At 33.6% G+C, this 21,571-nt stretch overlaps 1 protein-coding gene across 1 annotated transcript in view; it reads right to left on the reverse strand.

The window, feature by feature from the left end:
- The window catches only part of CCDC178 (coiled-coil domain containing 178), a 310,727-nt gene that overhangs the window by 216,898 nt on the left and 72,258 nt on the right, over positions 1-21,571 (reverse strand). Inside the window, exon 14 of the mRNA XM_036229026.1 lies at positions 6,992-7,175. Within this exon, the coding sequence (XP_036084919.1) occupies positions 6,992-7,175 (184 nt within the window). The remainder of the gene's footprint in view (positions 1-6,991; positions 7,176-21,571) is intronic.

Consider the following 21,571-nt stretch of genomic DNA (forward strand, 5'->3'; position numbering starts at 1 on the left):
GTCTGGAGCTTCACTCTTAAACCTTACGGAACTCTTTCAAGCTCTGTTTTCTACTATACCTCCAAACCTCTGTGACTCAGAGACCAAAGTCAAAGGATTGATCACCAGAAGGGAAGGTACCTGTTACTGGCCAGGCTGCCAATTTCACACTTATGCCAGACACAGGGCCACAGAGAGTATTTCTGGCCAGATGTTCAAGGCCTTCTTTTGGTACTATCTACTTGCTTCCTAGAAGTACGATTGGTCCACCTGGGCACTGGCAAAGTGCCTGGAAGCTGACCAATTCCTAGGAGAACTACTGAGCTACTATGAACTTCAAAATACCCTAGAACATGTCAAAGACTGATATAAGGTAAGCTCTAACGTTCACAGGTCTTAAGCCTTGAAGTGAAATATCTGAGTGAGGGGATTTATTTGTCCCACAATCTTGTTTCAGGTGGTAAATGCCATTAAACATGACTCAGAGGTGGGGCTTGGTGTGTAGGATCCTTATTAAGAAGTGTACTTGGAATCAACTCCTGCTGTACGGGAGAGGAGATGGGACAAGAAGAAAGGAAGAGGACAGGAGAGGAAGAAAGCAGGAACATAGGCTGAGCTTCAATGCAGCCCTATAAATAACCTCAGTCATTTAGACCTTTAGCTTTGCCTCAAATCAGACCAAGGTGGCAAGGCTATACTCCTATATTTATCAGTCATTGAATGGGAGCTGTCCCAGGAAGAGGAATGACCTTAAGGAAAGTGACTTCACTGATTCTTGAAGGAGAATCTGGGAAACTATGTCGACCAAGAAATGGGAATGTCATGAGTCCCCTCAACAATAAAACTACCATTAGTGCTACTAATAATTGTGGGTAAAACATATTACATACCTACTATTATGATTATCTTGTTTTAACTTTATAATGAAATTGATAAAATAGCTATTATTATCCCCTTTTGCAAATGGGAAAAATAAGAGAGAGATTATATAAATTGCCAATACACAAAAAGTTAGCACATGTTGGAACCAAGATGCTAATCCACACAATCTGAGAGCCCAGGGACTTTATCTGATCGATTTAGCACCTCAGATTCCTCAGATACCTAGTATCCTCCAATGTGAGGGGAATGTTTAGTGTAGAGCCTTCTGACTCATGTGCCTCTGTCCTTGCAAAGCTTCCCTTTCCATGAGGCTTTCCCGGCAATTAGGCTTTTGTATCTCAGCCACCTAGAACACACAGGTCAGGGAATGGAATGGAGACTTTGTGTTAGAGAGGCCCCAGTCTACCAGTGATGCCACAGCCAGCTATGAAATGGAATCTGCTGGGAAAGTTCTGAGCACTGGAGTGATGCTCCTTTTTAATGTGCAATATCAATCATGTAGATGCTGAGAACAGTAGGATTAAACAGGTACATATTACTATACACTTAACATAGGTAACTAGAACATAGACTTCTTAGTAAAATACTGATTTCACTATCATTGAAAATGCTCAAAACAAGAGGCTGGAAAATGATAAAGAGCCACAGTAGCTGTTAAAAACATTTCCAAATATAATAATATAGGTACTACTTTTGAGAACTTGCTACACCTCAGGCAATTTTCTAGACTATTTTACACACACGCACACACACACACACACACACACACACAGGCATCCCTCATCTTGCAGGGTGCTATGTTAACTAAAACTCACGTATATTGGGACCATGAAAAATGGGGACATGGTGCAGATATGCACACGTTTGGTTAACTTGGTGCTGTGCAAAGTGAGGGCTGCCTGTGTGCATGTGTGTGGGGGCATGCGCACACACACACACACACACACATATTTAAGTTAATCATCCATTTAATGACATAGCTATAATTATCCATTTTCAGAGATAAGAAAACTGAGCTCATAGAAGTCATGGGATTTGTCAAGTGACTAATATTCAACAAATATCAGTATCAGGACTACATGCTACCAGAGCTTGGGCACACTCTATAGCACTTTGAAGTAAGCTCCCTCCTCTAACCCCAGCTTCCAGTACTGTATCCCACATATATTTGTTGAATAAACAATTTATTGAACAAATGCATTAACAAATAACAAACAAATTGCTTTGTTCCAAGGTAGGGAATTAAACTATACAAGTTTTGGTTACTTTCAAAAATATGTTTCAAAATCTCTTTATGATGAAAAACTCAGAATCTGTTAAAATGTAATAATTACACAAATTCTCATTAATAAACAGCATCTTGAGTTGAGGATGGATAGCAAAACGAGGTCCATATGATGCTTTCCCTGAGATGTAGGGAAATGGGTGAAGTATTAGGAAAGGCAAGGAGATAAGTACCTGAATAAGAACTGAAAGAAGACTGCCTTTTTTGAGAACATGACCTGCAGCTCAATTTGTGCCAGAATTTTCAGTTCTTCAAATTGCCAATTTATTATAAAGGGAATGAAAGCCCAGAAAACTCACAATTTCATAACTGTTACAATAAGAGATTCAATCAAGAATTACCAACTGATGTTAAGTCCATCGAGTAAAATTTTCTTAGAAACAAAGACCATTGCATATTCTTAAAATATCAATTAATTGAGTACTTATTACAAAAAGGAAATGGATGATCTGTTGGGCATACTTTAACCAAATCATTAAACTTACTATCACTTGTAATAAGACAAACTTATGCATGTACTTTGTGATGTATTTCATTGACATGATATTATAACTATGTACAATTCCTGCCCAAAGTGTTTAACCTGAATCTAATCATGGGTAAACAAAAAGGTAAATCCAAATTGAGAGAAATTCTGCCAAGTAACTGGCCTAGTTTATTAAAAAAGTCAATATAACAAAAGACAATTTTTTTTAACAATTTAAGGCTCTTTAAGATTAAAGGAGACTCAAAAGTTGTTCAAAATGCGGTACATATAGCAACCAATTAAATTACAAAAATGTGCACATGGACTATAAATATGTGCCAATTATTTAATTATTTTTCCCTTAGTTCTAAACTACTCTTTTAACTTTATTTTGAGATACTGGAGCTGGATCTGTAAAGTTTTCTTTTGCCAGCTGGAGTAAAATTAGGCTTTATCAAAGAGGACAGTGGAAGGGCCTACATGGCTGTAATAAGGGGCTTTCACATCTTTGTCCTAATTCCAGTTGTTTTCTCCTTCCTCTTGCAAAACTGGTTTGTGGAGAACCAATGTAGCCTGCACTCCAGCCAGGTGCCCCACTCAGAAACTTCATTCAAATATTATTCAATCTCCATCTGGTTTCTCTGGCATGTGGCAGAGACACAGCCGCATCCTCTCCAATAAGGCCTTACTCTGCTTTGGAGGAGGGCAGCCTCTTCACATTTGTTTCTTCTTTGAGTACTTTTCATCATCCCTGAAGGTTTTGGCTGCTCCCTACATTTGCTATTCCTATATTGTTTGGAGCAGGGATCAACAATCTTTCTTTGTAAATGGCTAGATAGTAAATCATTTAGCTTTGGAGGCATAAAGTCTCTTTCACAACTACTCAAATCTGGTTTTGGAGAAGGGAAATAAAAGATCACTTTGAAGAGCTTGAAAGAAGTCAAGGGAAAGAGGTTGACAGCATCTCAGACACTGGGAAGAACCAACACTAAAAATAGTCACCTTTGACCCGCTGCCTGGCTTTTGCAGCCCAAAACCAGAAGGTGGCAGCAGAGAGCTATTGTAATGGAAGAGACGTCTAAGACAAAGGGCAACTGAAAAGCAAAATATGGAACAGCACTCTGTCCAGAAAACCACATTCAAAAAGAAAGAGCCGAGGGGCACGAAATATAAATAAATTAAGATCAGAATTAACGCAGCATCAGTTTGTGTTCCAGTGACAGAAGAGACACTAAAAAAAGTTAGATAACTCATTATTTTCTAAGGTCTGAGGCCAGGAAGAGAAAGAGATTTTAAAATTAAGAGTTAAAAATCATAAAACAAAATTTGGAATTTGTGCAAATAACTGTGTGCTGGACTGAATTAATGGGGGCAGGGCAGCTCTGGCTGTTAGGGCACTTTTTGGTGGCCCAGACCCTAACAGAACGTGAGGCGGCAGCCCCACCTGGCTCTATCTGAAAATAAATCAGGATACTATTTTATCTGTCTCTCTTTTTTTTCTTTATGAGGGTTTTATACATATTTTGTTGAAACGCTTTACAATTACAAAACTAAACTAAAATAATCTAAACCTAGAGATATGCATTATGACTTCATAGTGTATTCCTTTTTAGGTCCAGGGATTAAAGTTATGATCTTTGGTAAAGTCAGCCTAGTAAGATTTTTCTCAGCTGGTTAAAAAAAAAAAAATCAGAAGTCCCATTGACCTTTTAAATTAAAAATTGAATCAATTTATAACATATTCTGTACTCACATATTTAAATACTATTCTATTACTAAGAAATTTGTGCATTTAAGTTTTTCCACTATATGTTCGTGCTTTCCATAAACATTTGAGTACCTACATTCTAAGGACATAATACATTGTTTTTCTAGCATTAAAAATGACCCTTAAACAAATTTAAAAGACTAGAAAGTCATACAATGTCTGCTGTCAGATGACAATGGAATTAAACTAGAAATCAATAATATAAAGATAACTGGAAAATCCCAAAATATGTAATGACTAAACAAAAAATTTCTAAATAATACATATTCAAAAAATAAGTCTCAAAATTTATGTATTTTTTAAATTTCCACTTAGCTTTAGTACTATTATTTTAACCTAAAACCAGCGTGGCTTGATGTCTGCTTTTCCACCAAAATTCCAATATGTACAAGCAAAAAATTCTCTGGATTCCTACAGCTTGCAGAGAAGCCTTCTTTGGAAGTATTTAATAGTATTTAATATCCGATAAAAGCTTTCAAGATTTTTTAGTTACAATATCATAATCTTCAGACCACACTGGACTATGTTCTGTTTATTTCATCAACAATATAAATGAATAGATATTACACATTTATTGGCTAATTTTATCCTGGGATTTGACTAATCATGTCTTTTCTGAATAGTTCAGTTACTGGGATCGAAATTATTTAAGAATTGGGATAAATCATCTGTAACAGCTGGAAAATTCCAGAAACTGCTAGACATCTTGATTTTTAGAGTTTCTCCTAGTCTATACCTGCCTAAGATTTATTGGGCATTTTACAAATGTATTAATTTGAGAGAACATAATTCAGAAATTTCCCTCTAAGGCTTAAAAAGGTTATTTCTCATACCTAGCTCAGAGGTGGTATTGCAGTAATTAATTTCTAGAAGATATGGATTAAGGACTAATTTTAGGCCAGGATAAAAAAAATACACGAAGTTGCCTGCCAGAAAAACGTGATGTCCCGACTTGAAAAATTATACAGATATTTTGTTAATTATTCAATGAAAGACAAAAACTACAAACTTGAATTACTACAAACTTGAACTATCTAAGGACTACCTAGAAAATTATTTTTAATTCATTACCACTCTGACACAGATGCACATGTACATCACAGAAATTTAATGCCTTATATATTCAGCTCAGAGAATAGCAATGGGGAATATTTCCTACGTAAAATAATTTCTTTCTGTTTGCTTCTTTCTAGTTATCGCTCAGCTACCATGGAGTAGGGAAAGAATGTAATGAATAATGTCCTCAATTTTGCTTGAATAAAGCCAGGGGACACTTCGCTTTGAGTTGGCGAAGCAAGTACAGTGGAGCCACAACAAATTTGCACTTAACATACAAATTGTATTTTATGGCATTAGAAAATTTTAGAAAAGAGGAAACAATTTAATGCAACAGCTTTTTAAATAAGTAACAGGCTAGTGAAGCAGTATGTCTGAAGAATTAAACTATAGTATGACAGCTATGGGAAAATATGTAAATGATACCAAGGGTTTACTGTTAATTGAAAAAAAATTAAAACATGCTGTTAAGGGCCAAATCGGTGGGTGATGTCCTCATTGATATCCTTAAAAACATATTATTTGATGGCTAGAGAGAAACACATATTAATGAAAAATTCAAGAAAATTATCAACATCAACAGTATTATTATATATGCTAAAGCTTATATATAATCACATGCCTTACAATTTTAAAATAATTTTGAGGTTAATTTTTACTATATATAATTTTTATCATACTGATTTTGGAAAATATAAGATACAACTACTCTACTAAACAACGCTAGGAAGAGACATAGGCATGATCCATCAAGTAAGTTCAACAGTTGGACTCCACATGGGAATAAAACCCCAAACCCTCAATATGGAAACAAGTACAGGCAGACAATCTGCGTGTCCTAAGTTTAGCTAGCACACTAAAAAGTCTTCCCTAAAACTAGTGCTATTACAGGGTTTGGACACAGAATACAGATTCCTATTTTACAAATAATTGTATGATCATAAGTCTTTAATAAGAAAATACCAAAGATGAAAGAAGTGTGGGTGTGATGTGTGATGGACAGAAGTAGCCTGTTCAAGTGGTCCCTATGTGTGGTAAAACAGAGTGGATTTTGCTAGTCTCTACGCAAAATGGCAGGGAGTGGCTATTCATTATCTCTCTCATTTAGAAATGGAGTCGAGGTCTATGACCAGTTGTTTCTGCATACTGTGTTCTACTAACTTTGCTTGGTGCTCTGGAATTCAGTAATTTGCAGGCCTGATGTAGGTACTCCCTTTTCTTCACTGATAAGGGTACACAGCACTTCCCAGCATCTTTTCTTTTGACCAAATGTAGGATGGGATTGAACCAAACACAACTATTCTGGTGATCCAGATAGTTTAATGTCGATAATAACAAAAAGTTTCACTGTATTGATTAGCTACACTGAGCCCTGTTCCTCTTCTAGTCAGCCTGGGCTTCTGAAGAGAAGTGATTTTCTTCTAATTTATCAGAAGCAGTGATGTTTTTAAAAGACTATTATAAATTAAATTTAAATCTAATTATCAATATTAAATCAATGAGATTCGGGATTATTATTATTTTTAATAACTAAGAAGAACACAGAGATACAAACCTTGAATTTTCTTCTTGCTTCTGCTATTTTCTCTTCTAATTCCTCTGTTTTATATCTAGTTACATGGAAAAGAGAACCAATGCCATAGGCTTCCCTGTATAGCTGTTTAAGATAATTATCATTTTTTGACTTCAGTTTTCTCAAATATTGAATCTCAGAATCAAGCACTGATTTTTTCCTTACACTGAAAAAATAAATTAAAAATATTGATATGATTATTCCAAAAGAGTACATATTAAAGCAAATACATTTAATAATAGTAAAAAGGTTCTTCCTTTTTTTGTTGCCGAAAGTACAAAATAACAAGATACTTAAGTAAAACTTGAAGATAGAAAATATTTCCCAAAATTCAATTTATTTTTCTGGTTCTGTTAGCTACCCCTAATTGTCACACTATGCTCAATCTCAGAAAAATAAGTATATCACTAAGAGAAGCCTTGGGATCCTTGATGCTCAGCTTTCAGAGCATTCATTTCCTTCTATACCAATCTATCCTTTTAAATCCTATATGATATTACTACTAAGAATAATCAAATATAAGAAAAAAATCCAACCCATGTAAGAGAAAGAAAATAACAAAAGAAAATCAATAACTAAAACAAAACTCTAAGAAAATCAATAGCTAAGGGAAGAGTTAATAGAGAGAAAAAGTAAGACATTAATATCAGTATAAGATTCTCAAAGACACAGAAATAATAGTCTCTATGGAAAATTAATAAGTTATGCTTCCTGTCTAGATTGGGTACCATCCTTGTTCCAAATACATACTACTGAAGCATATGATATAAGGAAATTAAACACACACACACACACACACACATACACACACACACACAACTATACTCACAAATGAGGTAATCATCTTTGTAGAATAGAAATGGAACTTGAAAGCAAAGCAAGAATGGGGATGAAGTAGCATGAAACGCTGATGATATTCCACCTGATGGCTTACTAGGGCAAGGTTCACTGTATCATAGGAGTGGTTTATGTGAATTGTACTTGATTGTGAAAGAACCAATTCACTGATGGGAGCTATAGGTTTATAAAAGGTAGGAACTAGGATACCGAGAAGAAAAAACGCAGAAACCAAGAACTCAACCAACGAGTAAAGAAGAAATCCCAAAGAGAAATAAAAAAGAAATCTTGAAACAAATGAAAATGGAAACATAACATAAAACATATGATACAGCAACAGCAATTCTAAGAGGAAAGTTTAAAATAATACATGTCTGTAATAAAAAAAAAAGAAATAAAAGTCAAGCAGGAAGAATAAAATGAGGCACTCTCAGGAATCTGAAGTCACTTTTTCCTTGAGGACTTTATGTAAAGAAGTTTTCATTCAATTACTTAGATTTCTAAGACACACGTTATTAATAATTTGGTTTTACTCTCAATCCTCTATTGAAATGTTCTCTTGAATATTGTTATTGTAATTAATATATTTCTAATGTTTTTTACTCATGGCCTTTTAAATAGTATTTTACATTGATAAACAACTTTTTTGATAAATAAAAAGTTTCAACATAATACTTTCATTACAGGGATTTATAAAATACGTGTTAGGCGAAAAGTCACTCATACTCACATCATTAAGAGATAGTCACATCCTGAACATTTTGATATTTAGATATATTTGAAATGGGTTTGTTTTTGTGTATAACTTTACTGCCAGCCAGTCATGAGAGTTTCTGCTTCCCATATTTCTGCAGTACTTGGTATTATTTAATGTCCTATTTTTTGTGTGTGTGTAAATATGATGAACCTAACTGCCAAATTTCTAGCATCCATCTTTAACAGCTTTGCCTGATTTGTAGAATAATATCTGCTAATAAAAAATTCTTATTGCCCAGTACCACTGTATTTGTGTCTATTTGACATACTAGGACTGCAATCAGATCATTGCTTTTGCTAAGAGATTCAGAAAATAAGTTTGGTGACTCAAATCAGATTATATCTTTTCTTTGAAAAGTCCTAAAATATTCAGTTCAGAATTATTCATGTTCACTTCTGTGCTAAAGCAAATAAAACAAAATAACCCCTTCAAAAAAAAATCTCAAATAAACCACCTAACTTTATACCTCGAGAAATTAGAAAAATAAGAACAAACTAAGCCCAAAGTTAGAGAAAAAAAAAAATAACATTCAGAGAAGAAACAAGTGAAAAAACAAAAATAGAAAATACCAGCAACAGAAAGAGGAAGTTTGTAACAGATAAGCAAAATTGGCAAACCTTTAGCTGCAGTAACTAAGAAAAAAGAGAATAGACTCAAATAAATAAAATCGGAAATGAATGGGCAACATTACACTGATACCATAAAAATAAAAATAAAGAGGCTAATATGAACAATTATATGCCAACAAACTGGATAACTTAGAAGAAATGGATACATTCCTAAAAACATACAACCTACCAAGACTGAATAATGAAGAAACAAAAAAGCTGAACAGACCAATGAATGAGTAAGGAAATTGAATCAGCAATCAAAAACTTCCAATGGAGAAAAGTCCACAACCTGATGATTTTACTCATGAAGTCTACGAAACATTTAAAGAAGAATTAATACCAGTCCTTTCAAATTCCTTCAAAAAACTGAAGAAGAAGGAGCATTTTCAAACTCATGTTTTGAAGCCAGTCTTACTGTGATACCAAAATCAGACAAAGACACTACAATAACAGAAAATTATAGGCCAATAGTCCTGATGAACAAGATGCAAAAATCTTAAAACAAATTCCTAGCAGTCAGAATTACACTGCACAAAAAAAGGATCATACACCATGATCATGTGAGATTTATCCTTGGGATGCTGGGATGTTACAAATATGTAAATCAATAAATGTGATATACCATTTTAATGGAATTAATGATAAAAATCATGTGATCATCTCATAGAATTAAGAATAAAAATCCTATGATTGTCTCAAGAGATGCAGAAAAAGTATTCGACAAAATTCAACATCAATTTATGATTAAAAACTCTCAACAAAGTGGGTATAAAGGGAATGTACTACAACATAATAAAGGCCATATATGACAAGCCCATATTTAACATCATACTCAATGCTGAAAAACTGAAGGCTTTTCCTCTAAAATCAGGAACAAGACAAGGATGCCCATTCTTACCACTTCTATTCAATACAGTACTGGAAGTATTAGCCAGAGCATTCAGGTAAGGACAAGGAAGTAAAAGGTATCAAAAACAGGGAAAAAAATAATTAAAACTTTCTGTTTGCAGATGACATGATCTTACTTACAGAAAACCCTAAAAACTCCATGCAAAAACTGTCAGAATGAATAAATGAATTCAATAAAGTTTCAGGATACAAAATCAATATACAAAAATCAGCTGCATTTCTATACATTAACAATGAACTATATGAAAAAGAAATAAGGAAAACAATCAATCCCATTTACAATATCATCAAAACTAATAACACACTTAGGAATAAATTTAACTAAGGAGGTGAAAGATCTATATATTGACAACTATAAGACATTGAATAAGGAAATTAAGGAACACAAATAAATGAAGACATACTGTGACCATGGGTTGGAATAATTAATAATATTTAAATGCCCATATTACCTAAAGTGATCTATAGATACTCAATGTCAGCTCTATCAAAATTCCAATGGCATTTTAATTTTTAAAATTTAGTTTCAAGTATCCAGTACATTGGTTAGACATCTATATAGTTCATAAAACAGTCTCCCCATTGCACCCTCCCTTCCCTGACCCTCCACCTAGCCAACATATTAATGCTAAGTGCATTCCCTATGCTGTGCTCCCCATCACTGTGACCATCCATCAGCTACTAATTTGTACTTCTTTAGCCTTCTAACATTTGTATGGGATGATAAAAGACCCCATGTAGCCAGCCAAAGCAATCTTGAGAAAGAACAAAACTGGAGGTATCACATTTCCTTACTTCAAATTATATGGCAAAGCTATAGGAATCAAAACAGCATGGTATGGTACTGTCCTAAAAATAAACACAGACAAATGGAACAGAATGAAGAACATAGAAATAAACCCAAATATACATGGCCAACACATATAATCTTTGACAAGGGCACCAACAACATAAAATGGAAAAAGGATTGTCTCTTCAATAAATACTGTTGAGAAAACTGGATAGCCATGTGCAAAAGAATAAAACTGGACCTCTAACTTATATCATGCACAAAAATTAACTTGAAATGTATTAAAGTCTTAAATGCAAGAACTGTAAAACTCATACAAGAAAACAGGAAAAAAACTCTTTGACATTAGTCTCGGTAATTATTTTTCGCATATGACATCAAAAACACAAAAATGAACAAGCTAGACTACATCAAACTAAAAAGCTTCTGCACAGAAAATAAAAAACTCAATAAATTGAAAAAGCAACCTACAAAATGAAAGAAAATATATGCCAACCATCTATGTGATAAGGGTTCATATCGAAAATATATTAAAAAACTTATACAACTCCATAGGTAAAAATCAATTAAAAAAATGGTCAAAGGACCTAAATAGACATTTTCCTAAAGACATAAAAATTGCCAACAAGTACATGAAAAGTTGCTCAACATCACTAATTATCAAGAAAATGCAAATCAAAAACACTATGAGATATCACCTCTCACTGGTTGGAATGGCTTTTATCAAAAAGACAAGATACAGCAAATGCTAGCAAGGATGTAGAGAAAAAAGAACACTTATGCACAGTTGGTGGGAATGTAAATTGGTACAGTCGTTATGAAACATAGTACAGGTGTTCCTCAAAAAGTCAAAAATAAAACTGTCATATGATCCAGTAATCCCACTTCTGGGTATATATTTGAGGAACCAAATCAGTTTCTTGAAGAGATGCCTGCACTTCCTCCCATGTTTACGGCAGCATTATTCATATTGGCCAAGATATGTAAACAGCCTAAGTGTCTGTCAGTAGATGAATGGATAAAGAAAATTGTGTGTGTGTGTGTGTGTGTGTGTGTGTGTGTATTTTCAGCCATTTGAAAAGAGACGCTGCCATTTCCAACAAGATGTGTGAACCTAGAGGAAATTATGCCAAGTGAAATAAACCAGGCAGAGAAAGACAAATGCTGTATCATCTCACTTATATGTGGAATCTAAAATATCCCCATAGAAACAGGGAGTAGAATGGTGGTTACCAAGGGCTGAGGGCTGGTGAAAATGAGAGAGAAAGTGATCAAAGGTATAAGCCTTTGATGAATGAGCTCTGAGGATCTAATTCACAGTGTGGTGACTATAGTTAATAATACACTGTTGCTTACTTGAAATTTGATAAGAGTGTAGACCTTAAGCACAGTCATCAAAGGAAAAAAAAAGTAACTATGCAAGGTTTGGTATTTATACTGCAATAAACTTGAAAAAAAATTAAGAACAATTCCCAGTACTGAAAAACAACATGGGTCATTAAATTGAAAAGTCCTAATTAGTGTTGAACTGGATATATTAGAGAAACACACACATCTCTAGACATGGCACTGTGAATTTTTAGGACTCTGAAATAGGAAGAGAAAATTCTAAAGTCCCTAGAAAGAAAAAACAGTTTACCTACATGAAATGATATCTAAATGCCATCAGATGCATTACCAAACAAAACTAAACAAAAAAAAAACGATGTTTAGAGATCTTATGTATGACGTGATGATTATAATTACTAATATTGTACTAAATACTAGAAACTTGCAAGAGGGTAAATTTCAAATATCACACACACAGAAAAAGGTAACTATGTGAGGAGATGATATATTAATTGGCTTTCCTGTAGTAATCACTCTAATATGTATATCAAATTATCAGATGTATGCCTTAAGTATATATAATTTTTAAAAAACTAAATAAAACAAGAAAAACATCTTTAAATTAATGAAAAAAACAATTTTGGATCTAGAATATGATACTTTGCTAAAATACTTGTTTAAATGGGTTGAATAAAAAATGAAATGTGAATTCATGGAAACAGTATTTATTTGAATAAGATTTGCTATAAAGATTAGAAAGGCAGAACTGGGATGCAGGGCTCTGCTTTATCTTGTGTTTGCTTCTAAGATGACCAATATTTGTAATGTTCATATGCTATTAAAGTAGAGAGAAATAATAATGATTCATAGGTGCAAAGCTCCTGAGTATGGAAGAGAGAATGGCATCCACTTGGCAAGTTCATGGGTAACAGGCATTACTATGCTGGAGCAGCTACTATTATTATATCATTAACAGAGGGGAAGACAGAGTATGTGAAGTCATACAAATAGGCTGGTAAGAGAAAGATGTAATTCCCACTTGGTTGCATCTATGTTATCTATGAATTATATGGAAAGATTATTAGCTTAAAATAAGAGTGATACCAGCATTAGGATTGAAGAGAGAAAATATGAAACAATTGTTAAAAAACTGAATTGTCTAGAAATTTCCTGGAAATGCTGAATGTCACCTGAGATTTATATTCATGGAACGGTCATAGAATTTAAGTTCTACTCAGCAGCAAATGCACTGCAATGCCAATGAAGCTTAAATATGAGGGTCTCTCACCTCAACTCGTAAGGTCCTTTGAGTAACTCTAACAGTGTTTTCACATGGTCATATGTTTTTATAGAGTTTGCAAAAGTATGACATTTTAACCAAATTTTATTAAGACCATTTTCTTTTTCTAATACAACATATCCTCTGTCAAGCAGCCTTGAAATGATCATAGGCAGTCTGTATTTGTAATCTTGTATTCTTTTCTCATAAAGAGATCTTACATTCTATAACCCAACAAACCAGGATCCACCCATGATGAAATTAATTAGCGCAGCTGTGTTTTACTTTAGCCACATTCGCCTGTTATGACCCTGGTTTAGTTCAAAGACAGGGTTTTTTAAGTCATAGAAACAAGATTTTGAAGGTTATTTCAACGATTGCTTATTTTAATCAAATATAACTAGGCTCTGTAAGAAAGGAAGGAAGAACAAGAAAGTGAGATATATAAATGTAATGATGACAGAGTGTCAAATAATTGTTGGAGTGGAGGTACTAGTGTAATAAATAGGAAAGAGAGGTGTTAATTGTCAGAGTGGATTCTTAAAACGGAGATCAGGAAGTGACTCCATTATTTCAAATGACAAGATGTAGGATAAAACTGTAAGAGAGGGTGGTGAGTGTGAGATGGAAAAAAAGATGGTTGGGTATATATGGAGATGTAGAAACTGAAAATCCAAGTTGTTACATGTACTGAATACAGACCAAATCCAGATTTTGATTTTCTCTGCAGAGGTAGAGAATAGAAATGGAAAGTGTAATTATTTGTAATATTTTAATTCCTTAAAAAAATGTAGAGTAGGCTAACATATTGGTGAGTAGTTAATTTTAAATGGCACATGTACCCTTTACCCTTTTAATATTTGAAAAAAATTAAAAAGTAAAATAAAAGCAAAATAGATAAAGAATATTCATTCAAAAGGTTGCTTTTAAATGCTGAAAAAAATCATATTCTATACTGCTGTGAAATAACTCAAATTAATAGACCGGTAAGATATAGCTAAAGAGTATGAAAAAAACAGTGCCCTGTGGATTAATTCTAAGTATTCCAGGCTATTTAACAACTTAAATAATATTCTAATTGTTATCTCTATGAATAAATCATTATCCTGTTAACTCTTGATAAACACATTTCATAAAAGATACCAGTATGTCTTTATTGTGTTCAACAGCTTTTTTGTTCATTTCTCTCGATTATCAGTCCCATCTTTGGATCACTGCAATTACAATGGCATTGTCTTGCTTGAGGTACAGTAGAGCATTAGAAGTAGACATTCAGAATATTTTACAGCGCTTGACTGTAAGAAATGGCTATATAGGAATTCATAACACACAGTTAACTTCAAGCAAACTAAATCCAAATTAATCGATTTCAAATCGTCTTAAACAAGTTCATTTTCATTGACTTAGGTTGCTGAAGCCTGCCTTTCATGTGAATAAGCAATCAAGTGAAATTTTTGCTCAAGTCAAATGTCCCAAATGTGAAGAGTCTATTTCTAATGGATGCTGGCTTATTTGAAAGATAAAATTAACAAATTATACACTGCTATTACAAGGTAAACAATCATATGCCATCATCATTACTAAAAGGTCTTTCAAATATTTGTATGCATAGAGTACTGAACAAAGTCTGTTAACAAATGTGGCATCATCTTTTGATGTTGACATTTTTTAAATGAACTATGTATGAACAATAAATTATACATTGAATTAATTATGTAACATTCAAATAGTATAACAGCTGGAAATGGCATCAGATGGTGACATGGTATTTAGTGGAATTTTAGCGTATATAACAGCCTGAATTTGGAGGAAATTTCCTGAGGGTATCTACTACATGTATGAGTCTTGGTGATTTCCTTTAAAATATTTCCTATTGTTATTTTTAAACTTAAGGGAGAAAAAAGCAGCTTAGACTATGGGAAAGATGATCCAAGTAAATGGTAGACTACCAAAGAAAAAATAAAGGATAAAGTAAGAAGAATAGAGCTCTTTTGAGAAAAGCAATGGCTATAGTCAAACATGGGGATGGAGGACTGAATAAAGCAACAAGCTTTTGACATTTTTTGAAGTAGTGAGTAAATGTCATGTCCTCAGTCTGTTGTAACATGTCAGAAATAGGAATCGAGATTTATCAATGGAGGAGAAGCAGTGTTGCTAAGTGGAAAAAATATAAATTTTGGAGTCAGACAGATCTACATTAAAATCCTGATTTCTCCTTATGTAATTGGGGGGGAGGAATGTTTTCAGATACAATTTCCTTATCTATAAAATTTGCGTAATAACCCCTACTAATGAAGTTGTTATAAAGATTAAACATGAATAAATTGAAGATAATATAGCAAGTCCTTGAATAACATCATTTCATTCAACATTATTTTGTTATAATGTTGATGAGATGCTATAGGGACTTAAATCTGTTTATATCAATTAGCCTACGATAAAACTGACTGCATTATACATTGTTTCGCCACAGTTCCAAGAACCTATTGATGACGTTAAGTGGGGACTTTTTGTGTAAACATTGTGCATACACACACTGAATAGCAGATACAAATGATTTAATAAACAGTTTTGTTAATTAAAAAGTATGTAACAACATGGATCGTTATTACGGTGCTATCTGGTTTAATGAGATGGAAGACAATGAGAGAAAAGAGACACATATAAGAAAGGTAAATAACTATTAATATTACTTTGGAACAAAAATTTATCACTGGTAGATGCGACATCAGAACACATTGTGAGAGAATAAGAGCACAAAGATACTAAAGCAGAGAAAGAAATAAGGATAACAAACTTTTATATTCAGGTCTCATTAGTTCATTATGTCATTTATTTAACACATATTGAGAAAAGCACAGACGCACAAATACATGCACAGAGACACAATGTCTGCAAACAGGAGCTCAGCTGAGAGGAAACCACAAAAACGCAAACCAATAGTGACTGTACATAGTGTGGTAGGTGCTGGGAGAAAAGTCTATGGAATCAGAGACAATTAGTTAAGTGGATACTTGTTGAGCATTGACTACATGTTAAGTGCTGCACTAGGTGACTGAGATACAAAGATGAATCAAAACGAAGGTTCTCATGAAGGAAAAAAAGACATGAAAAACAGATTCCTGTTTAATTATAAATACAATAATGGATGAAGCAGAAGCTCTTAATACCACCTTGGTTTATGGATAGAGAAACACACATTACCAACAGAGGAAGCATCTGAGAAGAGTTAATGTCTGAGCTATTGTAGGAGTAATAATTAGTCGTGTATAAAAATACAAGCCAGGAGAAGAGGAACAGGAGGAGGAAAAGGAGTAGCAGCAAAAGGAGGGAAATTTCAGTCAGAAGAATACCAGAGACAAAGACTGAAGCTTAAAACAATATGAATTCAGATATGCAAGCATTTTACTAGGCTAGAACACAAAGATCAAGGGAGTGGTATGAGATGAGTCCGAAGTTGTATAGGTGTCAGATTATAGTGTCTAATCTATCAGTCTAGGAGCTTGGACTTAATACTATAGCTGATAGGGAGTCTCTGAAACTGTTTTTAAGCTGCTGAAAGTAAATAACATTTCATCCTTTATAGATAATTTGCACCAGTGATGCTGTATATGTTGGATCTGATGGCTCAAACTTGGAGTGTAACAGACCATTTGGAAGCCTGCTTTAATATTCCAACTAAGAGACAATTAGGGCCTGGTTTATTTCAGAGCTCATGGAAACAGAAAGGAAAGCACCTATTGGAGAAATATTAAAAGACAAACTTACTAGAAGTTAGTTAAGATGTTGGCTGTAAGCGGGTGGATATAGGATGATGCCTGAAACAAATATCTTGGTAGGTAATAATGTCAAGATCTGATGTTGGGGGAGAGAGTAGACATTCAAAATATTACCAGGATAAATAAAGGATGTGGATAGAGATTAAAAAGTAAAGAAAAAAAATATGATATGTGTTAAAATAATGAGAGTAGGTAAATTCCTGGAATAGGGAATACATCAAGGATGTAAATGGTCTGTAGTTAGAATCCTGAGCTAATATATTAGAGGACAGGCAGAGATTAAATAAGCCGCTCTAGGATTTCTAGAGAGAATAGCTTCAGAGAGTCAAAGGTAGAACCCAAAGAATGGCAGTCTGAATCTCATAAAGGTATAAAATCAGAAAGGGCATAGACACAAATGGTTAGGTCACATGGAGGAAAAAAAAAAGCATGCAATAAGACTAAAAAGTATCCAGTGGATTTAGGAAGGGAGGTAGTATTTTTTTTTTTTTTTTTAAAGATAAATTTTGACAGCAGGGGAGTTTCAGAAGTCAGATTGCTTTATGTCAGAAAGTGATCAATAGTCAAGCAAATGTTACAATTAGAAATATTGCTAATTGTATAAAATTTTTAATGAGAATGGAAGAGAAATACTGTATGTTTGTCAAAGATACAAATAGGATGAAGGCAAAAGTTTCATTTTAGGTTGGAAAAGGGTTAATGATGAGTATAGGCTGAAGAAAAAGTGAGAAATGAAGATGTCAAATATAGAAGTGAGAAGAATAAAATTATAGCCACAACAGGGTAAAAGGAGTTAAGACAAAAAGCATAGACAGAGGTGTAGACCTTGAATGGGAAGTACCATTTATCTCTTGGATTTAGAGAGGCAGAAAAGCTGTTTGCAGACATTGTCACTGTAAAATACATGTTTGACAAAAACATGTCATGTTTTCAGTTTCCCCTTCCAATATGAGTAAGCTATAGCATAATTAAAATTAAAATATTCTTTGTGAGTTTATATATTTTAGGATTTACTCTAATGCCAGACTCAAAAGATTCATGCTTTAAAGAATTATTGACTGTTGTCTGCCATTATCTTTCTGATTATTGCTTTCCCAATATTTCCTTTATTTCTCATTCTATGCTCCAGAGTTCTTAAGGGTTCTGCATTTTTTGCCTCTTTCTCTGTGCTGTATTCTGTGTTCCTCCTTGTATTTTCAAGTACACTGATTCTTTTTTCCCCCAGCTTTACTTGCTATTTAATTGATAAAATCTTTAATTGAAATGAATCCAGTTTTAATTTTTAAAAATTCTTTTTATAATCTGCCTAAACTGTTTTGATAGTTTCTGCTCTGCCCATTCATTTATTTTGTCCCTTCAATCACTTTAAACTTACTTAGGTAGATGTAATTTAATAATTTTATTATTTGAAAATTATTAGGGGGTTAAATATATTGCTAATTATTTCTGGTAACATTCATCTTAAATTTTTCCTATTGTTTTACAATTTTGTGAGCTCACCTTTCAAAGGTTTACTTTAAGAGAATTTGAGTGGCCTGACTTAATTTACTCCTCTAGAGAAAATTTATCAAAGGAGGATCACTTTTTTTAAAATGGTAATTACATTACTTGGTTAGGGTCTTCAAAGGTTACATAGGTCAGGTTAATGAAAACATCAAACCAGTGTGCTAAAGAGCCAGACCTGGAGTGTTCTCCTCTTGTTTTTCCCTCATGCAGGTCCCAGGCTTAGACAAACACACTTTGTCTCTGCTTTTGCCTATCGGTATATTTTTCTGCTCTGCCCACTGAAATGCCTTTACTTTATCAATCTCCCTCAATTGCACAGATTCATGGCCCATGGCCTATGTTTGAAGACATTAAATCTTAATTCTCCAGTTTATGGGTTCAGCAAGGCCACTCCTCAGCCATATTTTTGATGCGGCCGAGTATCAGCTGGAAATTTGGCTTGCAGTTGTTCAGTTACTTTCTTTGCATTGGCCCCTGGGGATTTCCTTTACTTTCCCATAAGCACAACACTGTGTTTAAAGGATGTATGTCCTATTCATGCTCTATTTATAAGGGTTTGATAGCAAAAGGCCTTTTACATTCTCTATTATCGACATTGCAAGAAATGTAAATTCTCATTACTTTTCTGTCTACATTCTTTTAGATATTTCATTGTTTAATTTTTTAACTCCAAATTTGTGACCAGCATCCTCAGCTCTGTGTAATAGACCTATGTATCTAATTTTCACTTCTCATTTCCGCTTGAGGAGCTAATAAAAATCTGACATGAAAATGGCCCAAAGAGACATATCCTCTTCTCCAAAGTCCCTCTCACAACTTCTTCAAACCCCTGTTATCCCAGCAAGTAACCTGACCATTTTTCGTTCCCTCACATTTACATCCCATCTATCAAAAAATCTTATTGGCACTCCCTCAAAAATATATCTAAAAATCAACTATTACCATTTCTACTGCAAATACCTTAATATATGTCACGATTATAATTTTTCTGAATCACCAAAAAAGCTGTCCTTAAGTGCACAGAAGTCCATCTTTCATTAAGCTGCCCAACAGATCTTTCTAAAATGTAAAATGCTTTAAATAGATAAAAAGCTTTAATCCATATGCCTTTATCATAGCCTACTTACAGGTGTGCAGTATCCGAGCTTTATCTGCCTTGCCAACATTTGTCTCCCTGAAGTACCCTAATCATACACAATTTTCCCGAAACACTGGCCTCCTTTCTCTTTCCCAAATACATAGGACTTTTTTTTATCCATCACAGGGCTTTTGAATGTTCTGTTCCTTTGGCTTGCATGTTCTTCCCCAGACAGGCTCAAAACTGATACATCTTTATTCAGGTCTCCATTCAAATGTGATCTACTTAGAGAGCGTGTCCTTGCTAAAGCTGAGCTCCTTGTCCTTCCCTGGTCCTGTCACTCTCTACACATTATCTAATTTTAATTTCCTCACAAGGGTAATAGTAACTGAACTTCTAAATTTTTATTTATTACTTCATGTTTGTCTCTTTAGGAGCATATAAACTTAAACAATATTCCTAACATCTAAACAGTATTTCACACAAAGCTAGTGTTCAGGACACACAAGTTCACACACATGTACACACACAACACACACATGTACAAATATATATATTTTTTGGTCTAAGTTTTCTTTAAATGTAAATCTTGATTATGAAGTTAGTCTTAAGCATAAAGATACAATATCAGTCTATTAGTTATAATTATAAAATTATAAAATGGCTGCTTGCATCAAGTAAAAATATACATATGTGAAGTTATTTCTGGCATTAGCCACTAAATGATAAAAGAGTTAACCATAATGTTATTTCATCATTTCATATAATACATTTTAGATAGTATGCTAAAAATTAATATTTTCTACTAAAATATTATTCAACAAATATTTAATGCACATCAGCAATGTGTCAGTTATGAAATTAGTCTTTGAAGATCCAAAAATATGCACAGATTCTACTTGCAAGCACTTATAAGGTCGTGGGCATGCAGCTGCGCAAAAAGTGTACATTTTAGTTTTTCTTTTATATAAAACATCACTGATGCTATACTATTTCTAAGATAAAAAACAAATAAATTTGAGATCTTCACTGAAGGTAGAGAAATTATAGAAAATGAGAGAAATGAATGGAAAAAAAAATCACAGGTAATCATAGTTTCTAATAACTAAAATGAGTTGCATCTTCAAAATCTCCTGCTAGATAAAGCCTTTCCTAGCTTTCTTACCATACTTATCAGGTTGCAAAGAAAGCATAGCTGCTATAATCATTATTTGTTTCCTTGGGGACTCATTGAAGGCAGAGACTTTCATATTTATATTGCAACTTTAGCACCTACCTTAACGTCTGCATGTAATGTGAAGTTGATAAAAGTTTAATAAATTATTAAATGCATTTTTCATTGAATTAAATGAACAATTTATGTAATTTAATGTGTCCTTAAATGTACTATTTTATTGAAGTAGAACCTTTACACAGAATAGTATACAAATGAAATAATACAGCTTATTACATTTTCACTGCGTATACAAGTAAATCCTCATTCAGATAGAAAAGAAAATTAAACACTCCAACAGAAACCCCTAGTGTATGCTCTCCCAGTCACTACCACCAACAGGAGATGCACTGTTGATTTCTAACAGCATTATGCAGTTTCGTTTATCTTTAAACAGGATCAACTGTTATTGTGTCTTTTGGTGAATAGTAAAATTGCAATTCAAACAAGTCGTTCTATGTAGCTGAAATCTGT

The sequence above is a fragment of the Rousettus aegyptiacus genome, unplaced genomic scaffold (assembly GCF_014176215.1).
Source record: "Rousettus aegyptiacus isolate mRouAeg1 unplaced genomic scaffold, mRouAeg1.p scaffold_m13_p_12, whole genome shotgun sequence".
In the NCBI taxonomy this organism is placed as follows: domain Eukaryota; kingdom Metazoa; phylum Chordata; class Mammalia; order Chiroptera; family Pteropodidae; genus Rousettus; species Rousettus aegyptiacus.